The sequence below is a fragment of the Sus scrofa genome, chromosome 5 (genome assembly GCF_000003025.6).
Source record: "Sus scrofa isolate TJ Tabasco breed Duroc chromosome 5, Sscrofa11.1, whole genome shotgun sequence".
Classification (NCBI taxonomy): domain Eukaryota; kingdom Metazoa; phylum Chordata; class Mammalia; order Artiodactyla; family Suidae; genus Sus; species Sus scrofa.
In genome coordinates, this window is record NC_010447.5 from 9,887,861 (window position 1) to 9,905,090 (window position 17,230).

General features: G+C 62.5%; 1 protein-coding gene across 2 annotated transcripts; it reads left to right on the forward strand.

Annotated features, from left to right (window-relative positions):
* Positions 2,579 to 13,886, forward strand: SOX10 (SRY (sex determining region Y)-box 10). 2 transcript variants are annotated; one of them, XM_013997513.2, is made up of 5 exons: positions 2,579 to 2,821; positions 3,782 to 3,863; positions 4,386 to 4,903; positions 9,314 to 9,582; positions 11,960 to 13,886. In XM_013997513.2, exons 3-5 carry the CDS (start codon positions 4,464 to 4,466, stop codon positions 12,661 to 12,663), a joined length of 1,413 nt encoding a protein of 470 aa, XP_013852967.2. In that variant the 5' UTR covers positions 2,579 to 2,821; positions 3,782 to 3,863; positions 4,386 to 4,463; the 3' UTR covers positions 12,664 to 13,886.

Below are 17,230 nucleotides of genomic sequence, written 5' to 3' on the forward strand. Positions count from 1 at the left end.
CTCCTGTCTCCGAGACCAGTGCCCTTTCAACCCTGCACCCAGACTCGGGGGAACACGCCTGTCCAGAGGTGGGGGCCTAGGAAGTGGGTGAAGGAGCTCCCTGCCTCCATGCTCACCCAGACTAAGCTTCTGTCTGGGTCAGTTCTGCACCCTTGACCTTAACCCATGCCCCTCAGCCCTCCCCCTCCCCAATGCACAACCCACTCCACCCCCCACCCCCCTCATCCCGCCACACCTCATAATCCCCTGCACACCCCAGGGTCATTGCAGTTCTGGCCTCCAGCTCTAGGGTCTAGAACCCAGCCCCCTCCCCCCTCCCTGGAGGCTGCGGGTCCTGCAGGTGGTTGGTCCCAGCGAGGGAGAGCAGGACCTCCCAGGGAGCTTCAAAGAGGAAACATGTCTGGAGCCCAGCTCCAGAGATTCCGAATTAGCCAGTCTGCAGGGGAGCCAGGCTTCAGAGTTTCTTTAAGACACCGCGGTGCTCCTAAAGCAAAGCAGGAATGAGAAGCAGTGATGCTCCAGGCAACTACCTGGGGGCTGCTCAGAGGCTGGAGCGGGGCCGGGCCTGAGGGACGAGGGAGAGCACAGCCTGGACCACTCAGGGCTCACCCCATGGCGCCGCGAGGTGGTGAAGCGTCTTCCCAGCATCCCCTCCTCTGGTCCCGCGCCCTGTCCTCCGAGGGAGGGCGCACCTGGGGAAACCAAGGCTGGAGCAGCGCCGCCCCTTCCCCTGGTCGGCCCTGGCTTGGCGGAACAGCAGCTGTCCCCATCTCACCTCCGTGTGCTCTGGGAGGTGATCACTGCCCCTCTGGGGGACAGATGAGGGACTGGGACCCAGGAAGGGAAACCAAGGGCAGACCTTCCACAGAGCAGGACCAGCGCCCAGAAAGAGGGCTCGGGGAGTAAGGGGTTAAAGGTCACCGCTGACCCGAAGCAGCCCCGCCAGGCAGGGTCATCAGTGGGGGCTTTATGTTTGATGGAGCTGCATTTGCTCTCCTCCTCTTAGGGGCTCCTCTGAGGAGTCAGTCTGGGAGCAGCTTCACAGAGCCCAGGTCAGAGCCCAGAAAAACCCTGCTGCTCCTGAAAGGCCTCTGCCCAGGGAAGGAAGCCCGAGTATCGCCATCACACTCAGGCGTGGGGCCCTCCCTGTGGGGAGAGAGCAGACCAGAGTCCACCAGTCACGACCCTCACCCAGGATGGGCAGGTGGGGCTCAGGGGATGTGGTAAGGGGGTCACAGCATCCTCAGGGAAGGGTCAGGAGTGGGGGGGGGGAAGCATCCCTCCCACCTGGGCATGGAGCAGAAGGTGGCGCTGGCCACCTGGTTGTCCTGCCAAGACCAGAGGCCCCGGGTCTTCACCCAGGAGCCCGCCCCCCTCCAGACTCCCTGCTCCCCAGGGATGAACACAGGGCATCCCCCCGCCCCTGCTGGAGAAAGCCGGGTCCCTGGGGCCCGGACTGGATGGAGGACATCAGAGTTCCCAGCATGGCGGGCAGTGTGTTCACAGCAGAGGCTACTCCCCCCGCCATCCAGAGCCCTGGGCATTTGACAGCACCCCCCTCCCCCCCGCAAGGCCCACCAGCCTCATCCAGCACCTCTCAGCAGAGAGCCCAGCACGGCGCTATGGAGACAGGAGGAGAGAGGAGGAGAGGGGGGGAGAAAGGGACGGGGGAGGGGAAGAGAGAGGCCCCTTCAGTGCAGCGTGGCTTTTCTGCAGACCCAGAGCGCCCACTGCCACCCCCACCCCCATCCTGGCACAGCTGGGCCCAGGAGGGTGAAGGGGGGAGGCGGGGAGTCGAAAGGGGAGCTGTGGGACCCCACACCTGGCTTCCTACCCTCCACGGCCACCCCTCCCTGCCTGGGGCGGGGGTGGGGGGGTCCACAGGCCGAATCACAGACACCACACCTCCTCAAGAGGAGGAACCCAGGGGTGGAAGGATGAGCGGGGACCCACCGGGATCGGGAGATGCCAGGCAGGCGGGCCGCGGGCGGGCAGCAGCGGGTGTTGGAGACTGCTGTGGGCAGCCGGACACGACCAGCTGGATGCTCGTCCCTCCGTCCCTCTGTCCATCCAGGGCGGCTCCTCTCTGGGCGGTTCTGAGGCCGGGCGGGCGCTGTTAAAAAGCTTTTTATGTGTGTGTGTGTTAATCACATGATTGCCGTTCACCTGTATTTCGAACAAAGACAGCTCACTGTTTCAAGGCCCCGAACAAGAGTCTGGGCACAGGGAAGAGAAGGGAGGCGGGGGGAGGAGGGTTGGCAGCGCCGGGGGTGGCGTCGAGGAAAACTGGGGGGAGATTGTCCAAGGCCGGCGAGCGAGAGAAAGAGAAAACCCTTATCAAACTCCTAATTCACTGGGCTCCGAGGCCCCAGACACACTGGCCCGATTGTCTGGCTGGTTGTGTGTGCGAGCATGTGTGTGTGTGTGTGTGTGTGTGTGTGTGTGTTCCAATGTCCGCTCCCCCCGCCCCCAACATGCCTTCGCCTCGTGTGACTACCTCATTGTGTCCCCCCCCCACCCCCTGGCCTTTCCCAAGCACGAGGCCTCGCCTAGACCCCCTCCAGCCCTACTCCACACAGGACTCCCTCCCGGTGGGCCTGGGGCCTTGCCCCGCTGCTGAGGAGCTCAGAAACCCCAGATCGCCACCTTGGCCCAGGCTCCATCTGTCCTCCGCGCACACCCTCGCCTCTGCCTCGACACCCACCTTTCAAGAAGAGATGGGGCGGTGATCTTTGCAGGAGGAGCCTGGGCAAGCCGAGGAAGATGGGAAGGACAGAAACATGGAGGGGTCACCCCACGAGGAAGGGAGCTGAGGGGACAAGTGAGCCGAGAGGAGGAGGAGGAAGGCAGGGCTCGTCCCTCGCCTGTGTCAGGGTGGGGGAATAGGGGATTGGCGACAAGGACTGGGACTCCCGCTACCCGACAGAGCCTGACCCCAGGGTGGAGGGAGTTGGGTCCCAAGAACCTTTCAGATCTACTTGAAGACAATCCCAGCCCAGCTCCGGCCCAGCCTCCTGTCTCTCCGCCTTGAGCCAGCGTAGCCCTTAGGGGCTGGGCCTCCGGTGACAGGGGCCAGGGGTGGAGCAGGGGGATCTGCCCTGGGCAGGGGGTGTCCAGCAGCGCCCTGCCCCACTGGGTATGGACCCGCAATCTTCCTCTCTTGCTGTTTAAGTTGAGGACGGGAGGGCAGCCTGGGCGGAGGTAGGAGGCAGGGTGAGACAGGCTGGCACTCAAGAAGAGGTCCTAAGTGAAGCCACCCAGGCCAGCGCCCTCGCATGTGACAGAGCCTTCACCTGCCTCCTCCTCATTCCTCCCCAGTCCTTTGCCAGCCGCCCATCCCACCACGCCGACGCAGAGGTTGGGGGTCCCAGTTGGGCCCAGTTTTCCTCCAAGCTACAGGTTCTGCCCCTGCCCACCTGCACCCATTGGCTTCCCTGGCCTGACCGCCCCCATTCCTACACCTCCCAAGATGGGCCTGGGGCAGCAGTGCAGGGGAGCCGGGGTGGGTGGGGTGGGGGTGGGGGGCCTGGCGGAGGAGCCCTGAGTGTTGGGGACGAAGGAAAGCGCTGGAGGCTCCACCTTCTGCCCTTCCCTCCCTCCCCTCCCCCTCCCCCTCTCCCCCTCCTTCCTTCCCCAGCCCTCGGCAGCAGCTCAGCGCTCAGTCAGTCTCAGGCTGTCCGGCCAGGGTGGTTGGTGGTGAGGATTCAGGCTCCGTCCTGACTGAGGCTCAGGGCCCCCAGCCCCTCCCTCCCAACCCACCAGCGTCCCGCCCCCCCCCCAGCCCCGAGCTGGACCGCACACCTTGGGACACGGTTTTCCACTTCCTAAGGACGAGCCCCAGACTGGAGGAGAGGTCCGAGGAGGTGAGTGAGTGCGCAGCCCGCTCCTCCGTTCCTCCCTTCCGGGGCCCAGGCCCGGGCCCCTTCGGCGGGGCGTGGGCTGGAGAGAGGCTGCCACCGGCATCTGTCCCCCATTCAGCCCCTCTCGATCCTTGGGGGCAGGCGGAAGGGAAGAAGGGAAGGCGAGAGAAAAGGTGGGAAATTCCAGGAGCCAGGATTAGAGCAGAATAAAGAGTCCGTTTTTCTTCCTTTCCATCAACAAACCTCCACCCAAGAGGAGGTTTTTAAAAAAAAAAAGAAAAGAAAAAAAAAAAAAAAGCCCAAACCCACCCACACCAAGAGACGGCTGGGACCAGGTGGTGGGAAGACGCAGAGGCGGGAGCCAGGGAGGCCGAGCCTGGGTCTGGCATGTGCGCGGGCCCCAGGGGTTTCGGTGGGTTAAGGGGAAGCCGGGCGGGAGCCACCTCGGGGCTCAGCCCGCGTCGCGTCGGGGCCGCCGTCGGGGCTTCGCGCACGCCGCTCCATCGCGCCCTCCTTCCCGTCCAGGTGGGCGTTGGACTCTTCGCGAGGACCCCGGCGGCGGGCCCCGGGGAGGTGGCCGAGGCGGCGGCGGCCGGGGGCGACATGGCGGAGGAGCAGGACCTGTCGGAGGTGGAGCTGAGCCCCGTGGGCTCCGAGGAGCCCCGCTGCCTGTCCCCGGGGAGCGCGCCCTCGCTGGGGCCCGACGGCGGCGGCGGCGGCGGCGGCGGCGGATCGGGCCTGCGAGCCAGCCCGGGGCCAGGCGAGCTGGGCAAGGTCAAGAAGGAGCAGCAGGACGGCGAGGCGGACGATGACAAGTTCCCCGTGTGCATCCGCGAGGCCGTCAGCCAGGTGCTCAGCGGCTACGACTGGACCCTGGTGCCCATGCCCGTGCGCGTCAACGGCGCCAGCAAGAGCAAACCGCACGTCAAGAGGCCCATGAACGCCTTCATGGTGTGGGCGCAGGCGGCGCGCAGGAAGCTGGCCGACCAGTACCCGCACCTGCACAACGCCGAGCTCAGCAAGACGCTGGGCAAGCTCTGGAGGTGAGCGCCCCGACCCGCCCGCCGGCGGGCAGCTCCCGCGGGCCCTCTCACTACGGGTGGCACTGCCGGGGGGTGGGGGGGCCCTCACCAGGGGCAGCCACCTCCCTGATGGGCCTGCTGCGGGCATGGGGCCCGCCCTTCCCCCACAGCACCCCCTGGGGGCTGCGCTCCTCGGAACTCTCCCCACGGCCTGGGCCTGTCTCCCCAGCCGGGGCAGAGGGCTGGAGGGCGCCCCCTCGTGGTTGGAATTCTGTCGGTGGCAGGGGCTCGGGCCTGGGCTTCGTGGGGCCAGTGAAGGCGGGAGGGAGCATGGGAAGGGTGGTGGGGGGCTCGGCACCGCAGGCCTTCACTAGCCCTTTCCACAGGCATGCCACTCAGGGGCTACTGCCACCCCTTCCAAGGGTCAAGGGCATGATGGGAAAATGCTTGGGAAAGAACTCTAGGCCTGGCTGGGGAGGCAGGGACACTGAGGCAGCCAGGTGGAGAACGGTGCCAGCCTTGGGGGGGATGGCAAACAAGGAATTTTGAAAGGGTGAGGGATGGAGAACTGCTGAGGCCAGACTGGCCACCGCAGGACCCCGTCCAGCTGCCTTCCCGGTGCCTTTCTGACCACGCTTCCTTCAGGCCCAGGGCTGCTTCATCTCCCAGGGAGGGGGACACCCGGGAAGAAGCCTCCTCCTCCCACCCAGTCCCAGAGCTGCCAGGCTGGTCTCTTCCCCTCCCGCCCTCTCCCAGTCCTGGCGCCATCTTCCTTTCCAAGGCCCCACCCAGCATTGAGTAACCTCCTACCCCTCCAGCCCCGGAGCTGAGAGCCTTGGCCAGGAGGAAATGTTGGCCCCTTTCCTACCCAGGGTCCCTCGGATTCCAGGTTCCCTGAAGGTAGCTCAAACCTCTGGGGGAAAACATTTCCCCCCAAGGAGGAAGTCGGCCTCACCGCAGGTCTGGGGCTCCACCTGGCCCCTCGGGACTGTTGACCAGGGCAACCCACCCCCCAGACGTCCTGGGCAGCTGAGAAAGAGAACAGGGCCTCCAGGAGACGTGAGTCTGCAAAGGCCACCTGTCTCCCCGCCAAGACTGCCCACAAGATAGGCCCAGAAAGGCAAAGGGACCGCCAAGGCCGTGTAACAGCTGGTGGCGGAGCCAGGACTAGAACCCAGGTCTCCTGACCCTTCGTCCAGTGGTGACAGAAGTGGGTCGTCCCTTCACTCTAAGACATGCTCAGAGGGGTGTGAGGACGCGGGCAGAGGAGAGCACGAGTGAGGATCATCTGAGTTTCAGAAAATTTAGGCTGTGTCAGAGGAGCCCGCCGCCGCCCTCTTGCCGGCCCCAGCACAGTGGAGCCTGAGTCTAGAAAGCCCAAGGCTTAGGGCCGTGGAAGGAGCAGGAAGGCCTCCGAAAGATCAAGAGGAATTCCCATCCGGCCCCCTGGCCCTGTCCTCGGCCACGCATCTGCTAAATGCCTGGTATCCCGTCCCCGCCCCCTCTCAGCACCCTGCTCACCCGGGCAGGCCCCAGGCTCCGGGGCCAACACGCTGTGTGGACTGGGGGGTGTCTAACCCTGGCTAAGGGCAGAAGTCCAAGCTCGCTCCCCTGCCCAAGGCCCATCAACCCCCTAGTGGGCTCATCCCAGGCCAGTACCCTTGGTGCCATGGGACAGAGAGGAGCAAGTGAGACAGATAACTGGAAGAGAGATGGACAGACAGACAGAACAGGCCTTGGGGACCATGAGCAGACCACAGTGTGAGCCCAGTGAGCATCAAAAGCAAGGACGGATCCCCCCTTCCCCGCCCCACTGCCAAGAATTTACGATTGAACTCTCTCTCCATTGTCCTTGTCTGTCCCTGTTCCCCTAGCCCAGAACCCTGGCCACCACTCCAGCGGTGCCACGGGGACCCAGGGTGCCCCCCAGGGGCCAACCCAGAGTGGGGCAGTCAGGAAAGCAGGCACTGCTTTGCTCAGGATCCTACCCCGGGGCGGCAGGACAAAGGCAAGGATCAAAGGCTATGCCAGCAGGGGGTGGGCTACCTGGATCCCAGGTGGGAGCCTGGGGTGGCATCTGGATATGCACTGGGCTGGCCAGTCTCTCCAGGGGCCCCTCCTGAAATCACACACACCCTACCTCAGGCTCAGGACTCCCAGACTGCCAGGAAGGGGGATGGCTGGGTGGGCAAAACTGGAAATCAAGGGCCCTCTACCTGAAAAGAGAAAGACAGGCGGACAGACCTGCGGGGCGCTGGAAGGGGGCTGGGGGCAGACACACCGGCGCCCAGGTCCTGGCTCCCGAGTGGCCGGCTGAGCTCCGACAGTCTTGTAATCTTCGGTGCCGCCTCGGGATGGACGGTTAGGTGTGGGTCACAGGGAGCTGGTGGCATATTGGTCGACCTGCCTGGAGAGAATAATTAGAGCCAAGAGACCGGAAAGGGGGTCACAGGCTGGAACCTCTCCCGACCCCCAGCCCACAGGCCCCTTCCCCGACAAGAGCAGGTGGAGCAGCAACCAGTGATTCCAGTGTGGGTGGGGAACCAGCCTACCCTCTCCCCACCCCTGTTCCAAACCCTGGGGGTCCAGAGGACAGCAGTGAGGGGCAAACAAGGCCGTGGTCTGCAGTCAGGATTAGACGTGGAATTGGGTTACAGGGTGGCAGGACGGGTGGGGGTTAGGAGAGAGCCTGAACTGAGCCGAGGTTGGAGGGCTGGGTGAGGCTGGGGGTGAGGTTAGCATCAGGCTAAAGTTAGGCCTGGGGCTGTGGCTGGCGAACCCTCCTGCCTTCCCGTGCCCCCAGGTTAGGTCTCTAGCGAGGTTAGGGTACTTCTGGGAAGCAGCGTGGGAGGTGCCAATGGGACGCAGTGCTGGACTCTGTCCTCTCCTCTGGTCTGGGCCCTGTGCCCCACCCCCTGCCATTTTCTGGCTGATTCACATCTGGTTGTCGGTTGTTGGCTGGACAGAGGGCACAGGGAAGGTTTGGGGCGGGAGAGGAAGCGGTGTCCCAGTCATCCTGGGAGCCTCTGTGCCCGGGCCACGGCTGGCTGAGGCGCCCCCACCTGCACCCCCACCTCCTCCACCACACGCACACACCCCCTTGGGCCTGCCCCACCTCACTCCCCTGGACTGGCTGGGGGGCACAGCTGGGGTGGGAAAGGCTACATCCCACTCCTCACCCCGAGGCCTTGGTCTGGGGTCTCCAGCACATCACTCAGCCAAAGGGATCCTCGGAGAAAGCTGGGCCAGGGCTGGGCTGGCCGGCGGAGGGAGGGGGCAGCGGGGGAGGCTAAGCTGCAGAGGAATGCCGCTGCCCGCTGCCCGCTAGGAGGTGCCTGGTATGGCCACCCCCTCCCATCCTAGCCAGGGAGCACTCAGCCTTCTGCTGACTGGGTGAAGAGGGCGCCCACTCGGGGTGGTGGGAGGGGGGCAGCCAGAGAGAGCGGCCCTCTGGGCTGTACGACAGAGCTGCTCCCACGGAGGCCCTTATGTCTCAGATCCTGTGGGTCAAGGTACCCCATCCTGCCCTTCTCACCCTGGGGCAGCCAAGCCCTGAACTCCCCCCAGCCCAGCCCTGCCCTGGAGTCAGGAGGGCAGGGGTACCGTCTTCAGGTGCTGCCCTCCACTGGCGGGCCTTGGACAAGAGAGACGGTCTGTCTGCCCCATCCAGGGTCTCAGAAGCGAGTGTAGCTTCTATCCTCTGTCAGCCCCTGGACAAGACCATATAATGTCCCCCAGGAGGCAGCGTCGCCTACATAGTGAGGGGCACTCATTTCCTGCCCCCTCGCCCTCCTCCCTCGAATTCACAGTCAGATTCCTGAGCTGACGGCTTCCCCCCAGGAAGCCCCGCTGTCCGCCCACCCCCGCGAGCAGCACTGGCGCCGCACCTGCTTCTCAAGACACCTGCTCTGTCATCTCGGCCGATCCCACACCCGGTGAAGGAGGGGTGACCATCCTCATTTTATAGGGAACTAAGGCCCAGAGAAGTGACTTGCCCACGGGCACAGAGCTAGTAAGCAGCAGACACTGGGCTCTTCCCCCTCACCATGCTGCTTCTGTTTGCATACCTCCAGGCCCAGGGAGCTCACCCTCTAGTGAGGGAGCTGCTCCCTTTGCAGGGAGCTTTGATGAGGAGGATGCTCCCTTCCTTGACCGGCAGGAAGCTCCACGCCTCTCCTATTCTAAGTCCATCCTCAGGGGCTGCCAGGAGCAGCAAGCTGACTTCTCTCTCACAGTCCAGCCCAGGAGAGATTTGGGGGCAGAAGTCACTGGCCTCTGCCGCTGTGGTGCCCTGGGCTCCCATCCCCCAGTCCATACATCGGCCCGCACAGCCCCCGCTCGAGGCCCCGCCCACAGGGCTCCCCATCCCGGGGCCGCGTGTTTTCCAGGGCAGACCCTCATGACAGCCCCTCTACCGTTCACCCGCCCCAGGCTGCTGAACGAGAGTGACAAGCGCCCCTTCATTGAGGAGGCTGAGCGGCTCCGGATGCAGCACAAGAAGGACCACCCAGACTACAAGTACCAGCCGCGGAGGCGGAAGAACGGGAAAGCGGCCCAGGGAGAGTCAGAGTGCCCGGGCGGAGAGGCCGAGCAGGGCGGTGCTGCTGCCATCCAGGCCCACTACAAGAGCGCCCACCTGGACCACCGGCACCCGGGAGAGGGCTCCCCGATGTCAGACGGAAACCCTGAGCACCCCTCGGGTGAGCATGGGGCTGGGGGCTTGGGGAGGGGGGGCCCGGGCAGCAGGGAGAGGCAAGGGCTGGACGGCTTGAGACCCTAGGCTCTGGGAAGGGATGGCCGGCTGGCCCAGCTGGGGTGCAGGGGCCCAGAGAGAGCTCAGCGGGACTCAGGTGGGCGGGGCTGATAGAAGGGGCAACTGCTGCTGGGTGAAGAGGCCCGTTAAGGAGGCCAGGGAGGCCCGCGGGAGTTACGCCAAGGCACGGCGGGACAGGACGCTTCTGAAAAAACGGAAGATCAGATGGAGGAGAGATCACTGCCCCATTCCCACCTCCCAGTCTGACGGGGGAGACACAGCATGCGATGCTGAGCACGTGCCATGGATGAATCAGACAGGGTATCCTGTTTCATTCTCATCCATGATAATAGCAGCTAACGTTAACGGAGCGCCTACTGTGTGCCAGGCACTGTGCTAACTGCCTTATGTGTATTAATTCATTCAATCATTCTAAACTGTGATGCGGCAGCCACACTGCCTGAGCGCAGACCTCAGCTGTGTGGCAAGTTACTTTCATTTTACAGAGAGTAAACTGAACACCGAGAGTAACCTGCCATACAGCTGAGGTCTAAGCGCCGGTGGTTTGGTTCTGGGGCTTCTGTTGGCACCTCGGCTGCCTCGCCTGTGCTCTCAGCATACAGAATACCGTGCTCGGGGTCAGGCACATGGCAGGTCTTGGGAAGCAGAGATCAGCCTTCAGAGGACATGCTCTGAGGCTTCCTCTGTGACAGACCTGGAAGCAGACACCAACGAGAAGCCATGGTCCCTGGCCTCAGTGGCCCAGACTAGAGGGATGAGCAGGGATGCAAACCAGTGAATTCAGTACAGAAGAAACGAGGGCACACAAAGCCTGTGCGAGACCCAGAGGGGGCGAGACCTCTAGGGAGGAGTCGTCCACACCTGTCCTCCCAGTCAGGTCTCCAAAAATATCCAGTTTCCCACCAGACTGTGGGCAAGGAAGGCTTCCAGAAAGAGACCATGTCTGAGCTGCCGGGTATCGTCTCTGTTTAGGAAACTGGTTAGGAGAGCACAGGGGCCCGCCCGGGGTCACCCAGTAAATGACAGAGCCAGGATTCAAACCCAAAGTCCAGACACTTTGGCCCGCGCAGGACTCAGCATTGCCTCTGGCCTGATGGGGGAGGCGCAGGCCCGCCCTCATGGAGCCCTGGTTCCACGGTCCTTGGACATGCTGTCCCTCTGACGGGACCCCGGGTCCGGCATCCCCCCCTCACACTCCTCCAGAGGTTCACAGACACGCCCGCATCCCAAGACCCCCGCCCCGGGTACAGAACTGCCACCACACGCCGCATCGCTGTGGGCCTGGCTTTTTCTTCCCTTTGGCAGCTCGGCTGCACCTCCTCCGGGAGGCCTTCCCCATGGCCCCAGGGCAGGAGGGTGGCTTCCTCTGCTGGTCTCCGGAGCCCTTCGCACAAAAGCCATCATCGCAGCACTTCCGCTGCTGCACTCTAGCCACCCATGGGCCCTGGATCCCCTCCAAGACCAGGAGCGTGGGCAGACAGGGACCCACTGGCTTTACATCTGTATCCCCTACACCCGGCACAGTGCCTGGTGCTCAGCGGTGCCTCCTCGGTGTTTGCTGCATGAATATGTGAATGAGCAAATGGACAGACAAAGGGGTAGGGTAGAGGCGGTCACTGACTCTGGGCTCCTGAACAGGCAGGGAGAGAGCAGCTGGAGGAGCCGGGGGCAGCAGGGGTGTGATGGGAGCTAAGAGCGTGGGGATCGGGGCTGGGTCAGAGGGCAAGTTTCCTCGAATAAGGGGCACTTGAGGAGTGGGGTTGGAGGCGACACAGCGGTGCTCAGGGCCCAGGGTGGAGGAGGCAGAGGCAGGCCAGCAAGTGAGGAGGGCGGCTAAGATCAGCAGAGGGCGCAGCCACCAGAGGCCTGAGTGCCTCCGGGAGAGCGGGCCAGCCCAGACCCCAGCAGGCTCCACAGCTCAGGAGCAATGAGAGCGGGGACAGAAGCCGGCTTGAGCTGGCACAAGGAAGACCTTCCCAGTGGGAACTTTTCAAAATGACCACAGGCTTCTCCAGGAGGTGGGCGACAGAGGGGAGTCCTATTCTGAGTTGGAGACAGGACCCGTTCCTAAGATTGGGGAATTTCATAAATAACGGGAGATCAACCCAAGATCATTATACAATTAAATGCCAGCTCGATCATTATACAATTAAATGCCAGCTCGAGCTGCCCAAACCTGTGAAACCTACAAGGTCACGCAGTGACTGGTCCTCAGCCTCCTGGAGGCGTCCGGTCTCCAAGTGAACTATCCAGCAGCCTCTGACCTTGGCTCCCGCTTTCTGTCTGTCTCCCTCCCCGCCCAGGCCAGAGCCATGGCCCCCCCACCCCTCCGACCACCCCAAAGACAGAGCTGCAGTCGGGCAAGGCAGACCCCAAGCGGGATGGGCGCTCCATGGGGGAGGGCGGGAAGCCTCACATCGACTTCGGGAACGTGGACATCGGCGAGATCAGCCACGAGGTAATGTCCAACATGGAGACCTTCGACGTGGCTGAGTTGGACCAGTACCTGCCGCCCAACGGACACCCGGGCCACGTGGGCAGCTACTCGGCAGCTGGCTACGGGCTGGGCAGCGCCCTGGCCGTGGCCAGTGGACACTCCGCCTGGATCTCCAAGCCCCCGGGCGTGGCTCTGCCCACGGTCTCGCCACCTGGCGTGGATGCCAAAGCCCAGGTGAAGACGGAGACCGCGGGGCCCCAGGGGCCCTCGCACTACAGCGACCAGCCGTCCACCTCGCAGATCGCCTACACCTCGCTCAGCCTGCCCCACTACGGCTCGGCCTTCCCCTCCATCTCCCGCCCCCAGTTCGACTACTCTGACCATCAGCCCTCAGGACCCTATTACGGCCACTCGGGCCAGACCTCTGGCCTCTACTCGGCCTTCTCGTACATGGGGCCGTCACAACGGCCCCTCTACACGGCCATCTCTGACCCCAGCCCCTCGGGGCCCCAGTCCCACAGCCCCACGCACTGGGAGCAGCCAGTATACACGACGCTGTCCCGGCCTTAAAGGGGGCCCCCCTCCCCACCGCCACCGCCGCCCCGCCCCTTCCCCCAGCCCCTGTGCCCTGCTCCCCGCCTGCCCCTCTCGGCCCAGCGGCGGCGGCGGCAGCCGTGGCAGAGGCTGCAGAGGCTGACAGCGGAGGGGAGGCCTTCTGTTCGGCTCACTGCCTTTGATGACCCCACCCCGTCCTATCCAGGCTCCAGCCCGGGCACAGCCCCGGGCCACTCGGCTGGGCAGAGGAGAAGGAGGTTGATTGTTGCCCCTAGACTGAAAAACGAAGGGCTGCACCTTCCCCCAGGAATGACCCTCGATCCCAGGATCTGAGAAGGCCCCGCTCGCCCTCCTCTGGGAGGGGGAAGCATCAGGGAGATGGGAATCGGAGGCCTTGCCACGCCTGTGCCCGGGTTTCCCCTTCCGTGGGGAAGAAGGGGTCTGACATAACCCGTGCCATGTGCCTAAGAGCAAGGCCGGCCAGAGACCCGTGTCAGTGCCTGGAGCGGGCTCTCTGCCCCTCGGGGGCTGGGGACAGCTTTGAACAGCCTCCAGGGAGTGGAGTGGGGGGTGTCTCCTCATCCCTTCCATGCACCCCCTCTCCTGAACACAGAAAGGAATTGGCACAGCGGCCCCCAGATCCAGTTCTGTGCCGGCAACCTCATTCTTTGTCTGATGGAGAAAGGGGGCCCAGGTCCTACGCCACTGCGCCCTCCCAGACCTTGAGGGGAGGTCTCCCAGGAGGTGAGGGGCGGGGACTCCAGGACAGGATTCGGAGACTCTTCCGAGCCTCCCTCCCAGGCTCCCCGCCCGCTCCCTCTTCCCTCACCAGGCCCTGCGGCTCCTGCTCTGTCAGCCCCAACTCCCTGGGCTTTCCAGAGAGTTATCGCTGCTCAGGCCCAAACCCTCGGCTCCAGGGGGAGTCCCAGGGCGCAGCACCCAGGCTGCTGGCGGCAGGCTGAAGATCCTAAACTCCTGGCGTGCACATTCTGCCCTGGCCTCTTGCCCTTTGCCTCCCAGTGGTATTTGAATAAAGTATGTAGCTCTGTTCTGCCCCTATTCTCCTGTTCTGCAGCCCCCACAATCTACATGTAACTCATTACTGCCCCCCTCTTATTTATCTCAGTAGCTCCCTCTCCCCTCTCCCCTCTGCTAGGTACTCCAGCCTCTATTAACTCTGCATTAAGCATTCCACATAATAAAAGTAAAGGTTCCGGTTACCTGCCTGGTGGACCTGACCTGGCCTGTCTCTTGGTCTCTTATCCCTGTACTGGTGCTTCCTCACAGCTTTCTGGAAGTAGCTAGGGGGAGAGTGCGAAGGATACATAATCCAAAGGTCCCCTCCCTCCTGATGTAGGTGAGGACAAGCAGCATGGCAGTGGGCACGGGTGTGCTCAGAACCAAGGCCTCAGATGGGAGCTCTGCCCCAGCCCTGCTGTGCCCACCCTGCAGGGGGGCCGCTTGTTGGCTCAGCTGGAACTCAGCGAGAGCCTTTCCAAGCAGCCCCTTAGCTCGCCCAGCAGAGAGGCAGCCTTGCAGAGAAGTCAAGGAACAGGTATTTGAAAGGTGGACCAGGCTTGACGTCTTGTCTGCAGCCAGCAGGCCTGGTCCTTTAGGATGGGTGAAGGGCTTTCTCTCACTGTGCCCTCCACTTGCCAGCTCCCCCAGTAACACACACACACAAACACAAGTGCGCGCACGTCCACTCCAGGATCTAGCCGCCTGTGTCTAAGTGTAAATCAGGATGGCACACGTGCCATCTACACCCTTCAGGGCTACCTCCCCAAAAGCTCCTTCCTCAGCAGGATTCCACCCTGCACTTGGGGGCAGGACCTCCTCCACCTCGGGCACGGGGGAGTCCTCCCCCACCCTGAGCCCCACTGATGGGCAGCTCCAACCGCTGGCAGTCCTTCCTCATACCCAGCTCATAGTAACCATCGGAGCTACCACGTACGGGGTGCTCCCTGGCCAACGGCTCTGTTTCACGCAGGACCATGAGGGAGTGGGTCCGGTCACTATCCCCATTTTGCAGATGGGGAACTGAGGCTCTGAGAGGTGGGTGCTAAGAAGTCACTGGTGCCAGAACGTAAAGCCAGCTGCCTCCAAAGCGGGCGCTCTTAACAGTCACGTCTTCCCCTCTACTTCCGCTTATAACCCAAAGTGATGTTCCTCACAGCTCCAGCTCCCGACTAGCAGCCCCAGCTCCCATATCCGTCTGGGGCTCTAGCCCCTCACCTCCTCATCAGGACTTCGGGTGGGGCAGGGGGCACCCAGATCTAGCCCCATCCTCCAGGGTGGCCAAACTGCCCTCTGGAAGTCATGCAAGCCCTTCAGGCCACCTCGCCAAAGCCGCTGGATCCCGTGAAGCGGAGGGGTAACTACAAACGCCTCTCTTGTGGATAAAACCCGCAGCCAAGTCAGATCACCCCCAACCGTATACCACGCGGTTTTCAGGTGTTTTGTTGATTCTGTCGCGTTGTAGATAAGTGAGGGACTTTAGACTGATCTTTAACAGATTTCATCTTGTTGGATGTGACCATTTCCCCATTTATATTATGAATCCAACTTACAGCTCTCCTTCTGAGCGTCATCTCTGAAACCTGAATTATCATTCAGGTCGCTAATGAAAAATCGGTTGGACTGAAGAGGGACAGGCCCTGTGTACACCACTCAGCAGCTCTCCATCTCATTTCCGTTGTCTGTACTCTCAGAGAAAGACTGTACGATCAATTCTGAATCTAACTGCATCACCTTCAAGTACACGCTTCTCTGGCAGAGCTGCACAGAAAGGCTGCCGGATACCTTGTTAAAATCAAGGTTCACTGTATCTGCAGCCTTCCCCCACCCTCCCAGACCAGTAACCATTGAAAAAAGAAAACGTGGTTCTTTCGGCGATATTCTTAGAAATTCTATGGATCTTTTCATTATCCAAATGTTTTCAAATACGCGAGAGCCTGTTCTATAATTCTTCTAGGGACCGGTCAGCACCAACCTCATATGCTCAGATTTGTTACAGGCCACCCTTTCCCGCCACTGAGAAGCAGGATATTAGGCCATTTCTAGTCTGTTTGGTCTTTCCGGTCAGTCGGCTCCTGTGCTCAGCAGGACTGTGGACACGGAGCCGGCAGGGCAGGCAAGAGGGGTGGCATCAAGAAGATGAAACCAGCATCTCCAGACCCCTGCCCCTCATGAGACGGACTGACTGGGAGTCTTTGGGTACAGGCAGGGGGAGTACAGAAGGGAAAATGGCCCAAAAGAACAAATGACCTTGGACGAGCCAGAAGACCTGGCTTGTGCTCCTGCCTTAGCCCTGAGATTCCGAATGTGCTCCAGGCTCGGCATGTACACAGAGGAGGGACAGGTGTTTCTGGAGAGGACAGAGGAGACCTCGCCCAGGCCCGGCCAGTGGAGCAGCAAGGGACTGGCTTCCCGAGAGAGGAGCAGAACAGAGGGGGGGCGGGAGGAAGAAGGGCCCTTTCTCCATCTCCTCTACGCCCTATCCCCTAAGGGTTAACCCCCAGCCCCTTCTCGCCTCCTCCACCCAAACCCCATCTCCCTTTAATCACATCTGATACTGAGCGGCCCAGCAGGAACAAAGAGACCATTTAGAGGAACAGGGCCGAGAAAGTGACCCCCACACTCTGGGGCGGCCGCCTGGATGCCAGCACAAAGGCGGCATTTCAGAGCTGAAATTTCAGCACCCAACTTGATTAAAGGATTCCACAGGCTTGGAGGAGGGTGGAAGGGGGTGCGAAGTCCACTGCTCCCTGAATTAACCCTTCTCCAGAGCAGCGCACACCCCTCGCGCTCCTGGGAATACCCGTCACCCCCACCCTGTCCAGGGTGCAGGCATCCTCAGCGGCCCTGCCTCTTGCAGAGGTCAGGCAAGCCTGGCTCCTCCTCTTCCTGGAAGGGAAGCTGGCAGCAGAATGGAGGTCAAGGCTAGAACAGTCGGGGAGCCAATTTTCTCTTCTATCCCTGTTGGTGTCAATACACACTCTCTTCCTGTCGTGCCCCCTCCCCGCCCCAGAGGAGAGAGCAAGCGGCGTCACTGACTTGGTCAAGAGAGTGAAGAGAAAAGGACCCATCAGAACCCAGGGCAGAGGAACGTGACCTCCAGTCCAGACTTAACTTGAACCCAGAAGCCCTGCTTCCCCGCCCACCTTCACCCTAGCATCCATCCTAGGGAAGGCCTTGCAGGACCGGGGCCCCACATGGACGGGAAAGGACAGCTTCCAGAGGCTGCGAGGGAGGGTATGGGTGTGGCAGACCCGAGGGGTGGGTCACAGAGGACAGTGTGTGGGCAGTGGCCTACGGAGGGGGGACTGAGGGGGCAGGTGGGCAGGTGCTCGGCCCTCGCTCCAGCTGCTGACTTGGCCGGCAGGGCCCTTTCGGGGAGGGCAGGAGATCACTGCATCCCCAAGCTTCCTGCTGGGGCACTGGCTCCTGAAAGGGGATCCGAGCCCACGATAAGAGGCTCGAGGCAGGTCCTCAGGAAACAATGGGTGGCTTGATGAGACCTGCTCTGTGATACTCCTGAGAAGGGAGAAGCCCCTGCAGCCAGTCCCCACTGGAAAGGAAA